Below are 12,373 nucleotides of genomic sequence, written 5' to 3'. Positions count from 1 at the left end.
GTCCCCTACAATGTCCTTGCACACTCCCACATGCAGCACAACTTCCCACACCCCTAACATGACTCCCCCTTACCCCCATCATCCACATCAGATTGCTTGTGTCATCAGGCATGTTCCAGTCTGCAGTCTGACCACAGGCAGTTGTCATGTGTGTTCAAGTTGCGCTTGTGAGAATGTGTGTGTATTTTTGGCTTCAGAAAATGGCCTGTCAGATGAAAGATTAAATGTTTAGCATTCTTTTTGTTGTGCCTGTCTGTGATTGAAAGTCTCTTGGTGAGCAGCAATCTATCCTTTTCATAATATTGTCTTCATTCCATCCTGGACTTTCCATTGTTTGAAAAATTAAATAAAATATTTTGTGACAAAATTTCAATATATTTATTGCCCAATACAGCAAGCGCACTTTTGCTGTAAGCCGTATATACATTAAATGGAAGAATAAGAGCAGGAATACGTAAAGTGTTAAAGCTGCAGTCATCTCTCCAAGTGTTGAGAGCACCTGACGCATTGCAGTCATCACTCCAAGGAGTGGCGGAGTGGGGAAGCATTGCTGACTTCTGATCTGTTGTTGGTTCACGCTTCTTTCAAGCCCACGGCTGGGCCATCTGGTGGTGCAGATGGATATTTCGTGTGGGTGTTTGATTGTCTACTCTCACTGACCCCGTTTACAATGTTGAAGTATTAAAGACTGAAACTGAGTAACCTTCTTGCATGTGGGAAAACGTTACATTCAATATGAGAAATCATTTCTTTGCATGAATGCCTTCTAACTCGAGCTATCACACTAACAGAAAAGTTATCACTTGAAACACCAACTTTATTAACATGATTATTAATTGTGACATCATAGAGTGTATTTGGAACTTTCACAAAATATGATACAAACTCTCAAAGTGGGTCATATGCTGTCCATTGAATGAAAAAGTCACACGTGCACACTTAACATACTATTTCTTCAGCCAGAGGCACACGATTTATTCTGATTGTTGTAGAAAACTTTAAGACACTTCACAAATTCTTCATTTCTGCTAACATTATTCTAATCCCCAACTACCTTACTTTTACAATATTTTCTTTTACAATAAGAAATAATAGTGTCACTGGGTCATGTGTAAACTCAATTTCAGCAATTTCAGTGAAATATTGTATACTGATAACTAAATATTGGTTAAACTTAGGGGCGTGCGACACCACACACACACACACACACACACACACACACACACACACACCACTAAGAAGTATGATATGGCTTGTCAGAAGAAAAAAAAATCGTATTTTAATCATCTCAGTCTTACAAGCATCCTACAACTGGTATATGTGGCTAAAATTAACCTATAAATAATCATATTGTGCTTCGGATATTCACATTTATGTCTCCTATCTCAATAAATATAACTGATTAACAGATTTTAAATCAACAGTAACATCAACCGAGTTGCTTTCATAACAACAACTAATATGAAACCTTATCTACATGCTACATACAACTCAATTACATTTCTCCAGTAGAAGCAAAGTGTACAATACTTCTTCTTTACCTTAAGTTAAACGCTAAACTGGTTCTCCAGTTTTTATTTTATGGTTATTTTTGCGCACCGATCTAATAATATTTAGCTTTCAAGTTTCTATTCAAGAAAAAGTTAATGGCGTCAATCATTACAATGTGCTTCATTTTGGCAGCTGAAATAGTCTGCATGGACTCCCCTGGGATAAAATACCATGAATGCAGACACAACTGAAGCCACCTGACTGCTTTCCTGGATCCCAATAGTTCCAACATAAACACAGTCAATCGTCATTTCATTCAATAACACATTAAGAAACATTTGAAACAGGGAAGAAATAAATTGTTGCAGAGTTGTCATATGCATCACAAACACATGAATCCCGTAGTATCCATACTTCCTTGTTTACATAATTTCTCTTTAGTGACTTATTTTTGTATTTACAACTGTGGTAACATAAGAACAGTTGAGAACAATGAACTCTGATACTCTCCTGTAAAGTTCTCCATTATTTTTACACACACTGTCCCAGTTATTATTTTTTGAGGAATATTTTCTCAAATAACCTAATGAATTAACACTAGAAAAAACACACTTAACTCCTTGTAATAGATTTAGATATATTGAACAAAAGACAAATAATTAACATAGCTTTCTTATCATTATCAATGAAGTTGTTATAAGCAACACATGGGATTTCTCATTCCCATATCTATATGTTAATTTCACAGATTCTGCAAATAATTTGTTACTTTAATCCTCAAAATATCTTTTCTTCTTCAATCTTCAGCAGCCAATAAGAGACCCTAAGAAGCTGTTACATGCTTGTATGTGTGTATTTTTTGGTATTTATAAATAAGACCACTTGCTTTGGTCCTTGCAAATTTTAATTTGTTTATATACACTTTAATCAGGTTTACACAATTCAAATTTCAAACATATAGTATTAATTCCATAAGCCAGCTATTTATTGGCACTGATACATACTAAATACTTTTCAACTTACTATGGCAACAGGACTTATATGTTTGTACAAATCTTACTAGAACAGTAATGTTGATTGAGAAAAATGCAATACCTTGAAGCCAAACATACATAAAAGTGTCACGACCTTGAAACTCTAACAAATATGCTGGGAGAAGCCAGGCAATTTGTGCAGAAATCCAAAGGACAAAAAAAGTAGCAGCTTGCTTGCTCGGTATTGCTATGAAAGGCACACAGACAGGTAACACAGATAAGAACCATATAAAATATTGTGACGTAACAACAGTATTATACGTTACCATCACAATTGCCTGGGCCAAAACACAGAAATCAAGGTCTTTCCTGGACCCATATACAAATGAGAGTACTATCAATAACACAAATTGCGGAAAAACAACAAAAATTCTTTGCCAAAGTGGAAGTGGTACATCCGAAGTCAAGTACAGCATATAGAAATAGACTGAAAAATTATGACGTGTATCACGACGAGCAATGTGGTACAGAAAACTTTCATGAAGGAACTGGTAACCGTATAACCAGTAAAAGAATAATGTTGTTGCTGCTAATACAACAATAAATGAAACTGCAAATTTCAACTGTTGCCTGTCTGGAAAAAGCATTGGAAATACTTTTCCTAGAGACGTATGCTTCTCCTCCTGAGAAGCAGAATCACCCTTTACAGATATATAAATAGGTAATGTAAATACAAGAGGATATAGTCTAACATGGGTCGCAATTGCATGAATTATTCCAGTCATAATGCTACAGCCCTTCTGCACAGACAATAAAGATGCCAAGACCAGAGCAGCTGAAATTGCATCTGCATTCCCCCGAGTACAAATAACTATGGGAAATGGATTGTACAGCCACATTAGTGAGCAATTAATAGCAATAGTTTGACTACATCCCTTAGTCAGAAGCAATCGGTGAATGATATATGCAACAACAACATCAATAAATGAAAACAAAACCTTTCCAAATGCTGGGTGAAACAAAACATTTGGAACTAAAAATGCTGCTAACAGAGGTGTATATCGGTAGGTATGTCTGTCATATGGGGACCGCCCTGAAACTATATGATGTGCAGCATCTGTGAAGACATGGTAATCTATATCTGTATATTGGACAACATAAAGTTTGTCATGAACTTCACCATATACTACAAGTAAGAGCCTTATAAAAAAACCAACTAAGCAATGCAAATAAATGTTGGACACTGACATTGTTTTCACTGCTTATTATTATCTCTTGATACAATTTTAATATTAAAGCATGTTCTTGCAAATATGTAATAGAGAGAACTATGTATTTAATTTACAATTTATTTACATGCATTTTCTACAGCCGAGTCCCTGCTTCCCGTGCAGCTTTCTGAAGACAAGTAGTCAACTTCTTAAATTCTTGTTCACACTCAGAATGTTTAATATTGTCTCTGCTCAGCACACAGGTGGCATACTGACTTGCTTCAGTGCTGCACTTTGAAAGAAAAAATGGATACTTCCTTAATCGTGCACGAGCTGCTTGCACTGCTTCCATGGTGCCTGGTACTGCAACAGAAAGCACACACATTACATTTGCTCTCTCTCTCTCTCTCTCTCTCTCTCTCTCTCTCTCTCAAAGCACTAATTTCAGAAGTTATATGGCATACCTGAGTAAGTCCTGTTTTGTATATCTGCCTCTACAAAATACAGTAATTATTCTAAAGGTTTGATTTTAAAACTTGTCAAATACAAGAGCTGCTGGGTCGCAGACAGGCACAACAAAAAGACTGTGACAAATAAAGCTTTCGGCCAGTAAGGCCTTCATCAAAAATAGACCACACACACACACACACAAAAAAAAAAAAAATCACTCAAATGCAACTCGCACACACGGCTGCAGTCTCAGGTAACTGATGCCATACTGCAAGCAGCAGCACCAGTGCATGATGGGAGTGGCGACTGAGTGGGTGTAAGGAGGAGACTGGGGCAGGGAGGGGAGGGATAGTAGGGTAGGGATGCCGGACAGTTCAGTGCTGCTGGGGTGCATGTAGGGACAAGGTGGAGAGAGGGCAGGTGCAGTCAGGAGGTTACACGGAGGACAGGGTAGTGGTGGGGGGGGGGGGGGGGGGAGGGGAGGGGGAGGTAGCAGAAAAGGAAAGAAGTAAAAAGACTGGGTGCAATGTTGGAATGAGAGCTGTGTAGTGCTTGAATGGGAACAGGGAAGGGGCTGGATGGGTGAGGAGAATGACTAATGAAGGTTGAGGCCAGGAGGGTTATGGGAACAGAGTATATTGCAAGAAGAGTTTCTACCTGTACAATTCAGAAAATACGTTTATCGGTGGCCGTTCATGCCGACAGACAGCTTTTTGGTTGTCATGCCCACATAAAATACAGCACAGTTGTTGCAGCTTAGCTTGTAGAAGACATGACTGGTTCCACAGGTAGCCCTGCCTTTGATGGGATAGGTGATGTTTGTGACCCGACTGGAGTAGATGGTGTTGAGAGGATGTATGGGACAGGTCTTGCATCTAGGTCTTATACAGGGATATGAGCACTGAGGTAAGGGGTTGGAAGTAGGGGATATGTAGGGATGGATGTCATACTATGTAGGTTCGGTGGAATACCACTGTGGGAGGGGTGGGAAGGGTAGTAGGAAGGACATTTCTCATTTCAGGGCATGATGAGAGGTAGTTGAAACCCTGGAGGAGGGTTGCTCCAATCATCCATCCCTACACAATCCCTGCTCCCAACCTCATGGCTCATATCCCTGTAATACACCCAGATGCAAAAGCTGTCCCATACATCCTGCCACCATCACCTACTCCAGTCCAGTCACACACATCACCTATCTCATCAAAGGCAGGGCTACCCATAAAATCAGTCTTGTGATTTACATGCTCAGCTACAACCACTGTGCTGCATTCTATGTGGGCATGACAACCAAAAAGCTGTCTGTCTACACGAATGGCCACCGACAAACTGTGGCCAACAAACAAGTGGACCACCCTGTTGCTGAGCATGCTGCCCAACACAACATCCTTCATTTCAATGACTGATTCACAGCCTGTGCCATATGAATCCTTCCCAGCAGCGCCAGCTTTTCTGAATTAAACAGGCAGTAACTTTCCCTGCAATATATCCTAAGTTCCCGTAGCCCTCCTGGCCTTAACCTTCTTTAGTCACAGTCCTCATCCATCCAGCCCCTTCCTTGTACCCATCCCAGTGCTACACAACCCTCATTCCACCATTGCACCCAGTCGTTTTACTTCTCCCTCTTTCTGCTACCCCCCTCCCCCCAACTGTCCCCTGCCCTCCATCTAACCTCCCAAATGCACATAACTGCCCTACCCTCTCACACCTCATCCCTACACACTCCGCAGCAGCACTGCACTGTCCCTCACCCATATACTACTATCCCTCCCCTTCTCTGCCCCAACATCATCCTTACCCTCACCCTGTTGCCACTCCCATCATGCACTGATGCTGCTGCTCGCAGTGTGGTTTCAGTTGCCAGATACTGAAGTTGTGTGTGTGTGTGTGTGTGTGTGTGTGTGTGTGTGTGTGTGTGTGGTCTAGGTCAAGGGTAAATTACCAGATAGTATGAAAATGGAATGGAATCTTGATGAATAGATTTTTTTTATCCATCCAATTACATAATATTTTCAAAAATTGATTATTGTTGTTGCTATATCAGTCGTGGAATAGTCAGTCTGCAGTTTGAAAATGAACAAGTAACATCTATTTCCTACAGGCATGCAGTGTTGATTCGCACCTCAATTATGCATATGCTGTAAGTGTAACCACATTGGCAACTGCGAACTCAAGAACTTTCATGTACAAAAACTTTCACACAGTCTTCGAACTGACGAATATGTGAATGAATTGTATTGTGATTAACACGTACTGTGAAAGGTTATTGTCATCGGAGCAAGTGACTGCTAGACAAGGTGATGTTACTTATGGACTGATTTAAATGAACTATTACATACAGTGTAATTACAGTATGTCTGATGAATCACTAAAAGGACTGTGGTAAATTTGAACAGTCATTTTTAGATAAATGTGAACTGTTCATTTTGTGACACAATTGGAAACTTTGGCACTGTAATTGAAAATGATCACAGTATTTAATAACTTACCTCAGCTAACACCCCCCCCCCCCCTCACCCACCCACCCACTACCAATCAGGCCCAAATCATCTTGCAATACCTTCTCTCCACCCAATTCTCCTGTTACGCAATCTCAAATTCCTTGATCCCATATCACACATTAAAACTTGTGTGTGTGTGTGTGTGTGTGTGTGTGTGTGTGTGTGTGTTTTACTGAACTATGGTGTCGTGCAAATAAATGAGCAAACATCACTGCACACTCAATTGGACTTTCTACTTTTCAGTGCTTGAGACTGGTGCTGCCAAGGAAAGCATAAAATCCAAGTCAGTTCCATCGCAGGCTCTATGCGTTGTCATGTGCATGATCACTGTGGACTGTAGTTAGAGAACGTTTCATGTGCTCTTTTGTCATTTTTACACTTCCACTTGCTAACACTTTAATGTTTTGTGGTTGTCTTGCTTCAAGTTTCTTTGAAATATCTGGGACAAAATTGCCTTGTGGCTTTTGAAAACAGGTATAGAGCTTGTTAGCTAATCTACTACTCACTGGTAACACCACATCATCAGTGGTGTAGCTGTACGTAGAGACTGGAATACATCAGCTGTAGTTTTCTCTCTTCTGTAAGATAGTGTTGACAATAAAGACATTTCATAATTAAATTGACCTAGGTCATTGTTTCAAACCTTTTCTTTGTCTACACTCCAGTCTGTTACATAATTGTCTGCTTCTCCACAAACCCTTGGTAGTAATATATCTGGAAGAAATCACATATCCAGTCATGTTTGTTGATGAAAGTAATTGAAGCTGTGAAATTGTCCAGACCAACCACTTTTAGATGCTTCTACGGCCCACATCTGCAGATACTTATAGTGATCAGCAGATCCATATGTTCTTGCCCTATTAAACTGTGACACTGCATACTGTTTTAAAGTTTGACAGAAAGTTCAAGACATGGACATGATACAGGATTTGAGATGGACAACATTAAAACAAAGGCGTTTTTATTGCGGCAAAATCTTCTCACGATTTTTTTCTCCAAATTCGAAAATATTTTGTTGACGCCAACCTACATAGGGAGGAATAATAATTGTGTGTGTGTGTGTGTGTGTGTGTGTGTGTGTGTGTGTGTGCGTGTGTGTGTGGGGGGGGGGGGGGGGGCGCTGTATTCGCAAACTTTATATTCTTGACTCCAATTATGTTTCCATATTCAGCATATCACAAAGTTGCCTCTAACATTTTAACAATGTTCATTGAATTATTTTGTCTCATGATACTGATGTATACTCTTTACACTCTAACCCACAACCGAACACTACAGAAGATGGCCTCTTACAGCAGCTGTACTATTCACAAAACCAGAGTAAGTATTTGTTCAAACATGTACAATATGCCACCACTGGATGGCACTAGAAGACAACAGCCGAGTTTTGCATGCAGATGGCTCTTACCACCTTTCTCGTATGAGAGTGATTTATATTCTAAGCACATTTTAGTGTGAGATCACGTACTTACCTTGTTAGTAATACTTCACACAAAAAAATTCACTGATCATTACGGCTGCTAACTGTCCAAAATACATTCAGCCCTTGATATATCCATCTTACAAAAACTTCATTTACTTACATCGCCCCTACGGTATGACTATGGTACACAACTCATATCCAGTAGAAAACAATATTACAGTCAGCAGAAATAATGATGTCAAAGATGTCAATCAGCCTTTTAACAGCATGTGTGGCTAACTATTACAGTCCTGTAGTTACTATGGAGAAAAATCTACAAGGCCTCATACGAACATATCATCCTATGGCATGTTTCGTGTCACATGCAGGCATACATATTTCAACATTACATTTTGTAATTATCAAGACCAGTGATGTTTTGGCACGAACAAAGAAAAGAGTTACATCATCATTCATTTCATTATTGGTACTTGTTATACAGGCTAGTAAATGATACTTCATTAAAGTTCACATTAAATTACTTCATACCAATCAAACAGGGTACCCCACAGTTGTGAAAGTCTGTAGCTCTAAAGTGCGTTTAAAATTAGTTGCGACTTTTGATGTTTGGCTCGCCGGAAGGGATGTGACACCATTGCCCAGGTAACACAAATGGCAAGCCAGCTTTCCCTACCACGCTACCAGCGGTTCGGTTGGTAAAGCGCCCCTGTTGCAAAGCCGGAACAGTACCACGTGATGTCATGCTTCACTCACTTCTGCATTCGTTGGCTTCTTTGTAAAGTGTTATTTTTTGTCCTTGAAGTCTTCTGCTGTGCTCAGATGTTGTGAATGAATGTTCTTGTGTTAGTGTTGCATTGATAATAATAGTGCAGCTTGTCTGAACACGAGATATACAGTGAAAGAGGTCATCCAAGAACACGTTCACCGGCTGCGAAGATAAAGAGCCATGGAAGGGGAATTCCAATCTGTGGCCAAGGTCACGAATGTGTGTACCCTGTGCACAGTTATTTTGAACTCGAGTGTAATAACAGTGGTCCGATTTTAGATATTACAAGAGTGGTGGACAGAGCAACTGCTGCACTAACATTCATCAATCAATGGTGCTGAGAATTGGCAAGGAGAAGAAAAGAAAGGAAGACGTGAAACTCCAGGCAAAAAAAGATATTACGACAGACAGATAACGAAGATGGACATGTTGCAGCATGAAGAAATTCGGAGACATGTGTACGCTTATTATCAGCGCAAGGAATATCCTACCTTAAACGAACTTCTTTCCAGCCTCAAAGAAGAAGAGCTGTTCAATGGGAGTAGGTTGTTACTTTGAAACTGTTTACACAAGCTTGGTTTCCGACACGAAAAGTTTTCATCTCCAACATTTATCGTTGAGAGAAGCAATACAGCAGTGTGGAGAGAGAGATATCTGCACCCAGCGAGGAATGTTTCGTTTGAAAACATTGTGTGGCTGGAAGAGAGTGTTAATGCATGTCACACATTGACAATGGGGTGGACAGATCACACAGCATAAAGAATGACGAAAGTGCTGATAGGCAAGGGTGGCAGCATAATCATCCTCCACATTGGCTCTGCTTATAGTTTCATTCCAAACTGTTTATTGCTGTTCCTTTCCAGGAAGCAGGTCAATTATCATGAGGAAATTAATGCCAAAGTTTTCATGGAGTGGTTTTCTGATGTTCTGCTGCAGAATATTGCTCCAAATATGACAACAGCAATGGAAAATGCAACATACTACTCTGTTGTGATAGATAAAGCTCTGACAATGCAGTGGAGGAAAGCAGATACTTCGCTCTGGGTGCAAAGAAAAGTTCTGTCAGATAAGGGTGAACCTGGCACGAATAAGGCATAATTAATGGAACTTATAGCACTTTACAAGCCAAATCCCCTACCCTATCAGATCAACAAACAGTCTACCGATAAAGTGCATAATGTAATCAGGCTTCCTCCATATCACACACATTTAAATCTTATTGACAACATATGAGCACAGGTGAAATGTAAGGTGGCAAACAACAAGAAGAAGTTTATGTTCAGTGTGGTTGAAACACTGACAAAAGAAGCCATTGCAAGTGTTATCCCTCAGGACTGGTTTCGTGTTGTCAGCCACACGAAGAAGGTAGTTGAAGAGACGTGGACTTATGAAGGACTGCTGGAAGAATAGATCGAAGAGGTGGTAACTTCAGTCGGCACCAGTACCAGTTCCTAGAAAGAGGACAGTGACGGTTCTTCCCTTGGACTCGCTCCACTTACACCATAACTGTTGAGTATGTATAAAAGATCATTGATATAACTGTTCTGTTCATTATTGTCATTTCTTTACCACCAAAGAATTTTTGCCTGGCAGCCACGAACTTTCAAGACGTAAGGTAGGCATGGCTTTATTACCAGCCGCTGGTGTGCTCGGCACACGCTGGCTGCTACGTTCCCCCCAACTCGCCTTGTGCAGAACTGTCAAAAGTCGCAACTAATTTTAAATGCACTATAACAGGGAAAAATAAAATGAGAATGTAGGTCATTTAAATCCTACATTAGATATATTTGGAACACATTTGGCAAAGTTAAGATCAATGAGTGAACACTCATAAGATCACTGAACCTGTGGCAAACTTGACTATAATGGGATTACACTTTACCAAAGTCTCTTAATGAACAGATTTATTTTACAAGTGCATATATACAATAATCTGAAATATGATATGAGGAAATTACTTTAACAAAAAATGGTTCAAATGGCTCTGAGCACTATGGGACTTAACATCTGTGGTTATCAGTCCCCTAGAACTTAGAACTACTTAAACCTAACTAACCTAAGGACATCACACACATCCATGCCCGAGGCAGGATTCGAACCTGCGACCGTAGCAGTCGCGCGGTTCCGGACTGCGCGCCTAGAACCGCTAGACCACCGCGGCCGGCTAAATTACTTTAACAGTAACCCCCACAAGCTCTGAATTGTGTCATGCAATTTCCAGGGCCTGAAAGTGAATACTCTTATTGGGAGTTACAATGTCTAATATTAAGCCTAGGGTTCATTCTGACCACCTTATAGGGATCTAAATATTTTAATTATTCCATGTATTTATATTTACAAACTTTTTACATGTAGCCTGTTTTAAAATTTAGGATACTTAAGTATCGCCAGGATCTTCAAATTAAAGTAAGGCACTTGGGGGGGGGCGGGGTTAAACATTGGACAATACAATGATTTCAGAAAATAATTTTAAGAAACTTCCATCTGTAACAATACAATTTTACTGACTTTAGGGGATTGCTGGAAGATGAGAACTGATTAGGTTATCATAGTGGGAATAATATGAGTAACTGGTAGTACGCGAAGTGGAAGTACTTTTATGTATGTATGTATGTCATATAATTGTGGTCTAAGGTCCTTTTATGCTCTGGCTAGAGGGCAGTACCTAACAGAGTGTATTTGACAGACTGAATAATGTGAAGATTGATGAGGAATTGAAACATTAATATTAATTTCAAGGAACCTATTTTTATTACCCTTTTTTGGTGTCAGTACCTAGGTTACTGTAAGAGGAAGAAGTGGGGAGTTGTGATATCCTTTGTCCTCTGTGCAAGGAAGATACCTTCCCCCCTTGCTACAGGAAAATAGCTATTTAATTGTAATTTAATTGTAATTATCTTGGTCTTTGTACCACTGGTACCCTATACAGAAAACCCATATTTTTCTCCACTGCGGATTGGCCAGTTTCTGGTTGGAATTTGTTCAAATAGGAGTGTCCACTGGAAATGTTATAATGCACTGACATGTTATAATTTAATGATGTTGGTCCTCTAAGAAGTTTAAATTAAGATTAGAAAATAAATATTTTTGTCTATTCATGAATAAAAGTAACTTAATGTTTTATATTTTATAATTGATTTTATAGATTTAATTCATTAAATGAAAAAAAGAAGGATGACAGTTTGCTATATACTGTTTTCTGGTCTGTATAGTAATTAAAGGGTATGGGTTCATACAAAGGAAGTTTGTACTGCTTTGATTTCAGTGAATCGTATGGTTAGGTTTGTGAAATTTTCTTATCTATCTCTCTAACTCTCTCTCACTCTGAGAGAGTGGCGGTTAGGCAGTCAGGGGGGCATGAAGATTAACTTAGCTTTATTTAGATTGTTAAGTTCACTGCTTACCTTGGTTTATCAATAAGATTAAAGGGTAAGTAAGAGGTGCTAATAACTAAACAGCCCTCTTTGCAGTTTAGTCCACATAAGTACATGCCTTGAAGAAGAGTAGAAACAGTTTTACTACGCTTAATGAATTCAAGAACGGATTACATGAATGGATAC

The 12,373-nt window shown here is 39.5% G+C and overlaps 1 protein-coding gene across 1 annotated transcript; it reads right to left on the bottom strand.

Moving 5' to 3' along the window:
• Nucleotides 1–796: 796 nt before the first annotated feature.
• LOC124798224 (GPI mannosyltransferase 1-like) lies at nt 797–3,861 on the bottom strand. Its single transcript, XM_047261536.1, has one exon. It carries the CDS (start codon nt 3,713–3,715, stop codon nt 2,495–2,497), a length of 1,221 nt encoding a protein of 406 aa, XP_047117492.1. The 5' UTR covers nt 3,716–3,861; the 3' UTR covers nt 797–2,494.
• Nucleotides 3,862–12,373: the final 8,512 nt, after the last annotated feature.

This window comes from Schistocerca piceifrons, chromosome 5 (genome assembly GCF_021461385.2).
Source record: "Schistocerca piceifrons isolate TAMUIC-IGC-003096 chromosome 5, iqSchPice1.1, whole genome shotgun sequence".
Lineage (NCBI taxonomy): Eukaryota > Metazoa > Arthropoda > Insecta > Orthoptera > Acrididae > Schistocerca > Schistocerca piceifrons.
The sequence above is the reverse complement of the archived record's forward strand: the minus strand, read 5'-3'. Positions and strand labels throughout refer to the sequence as shown.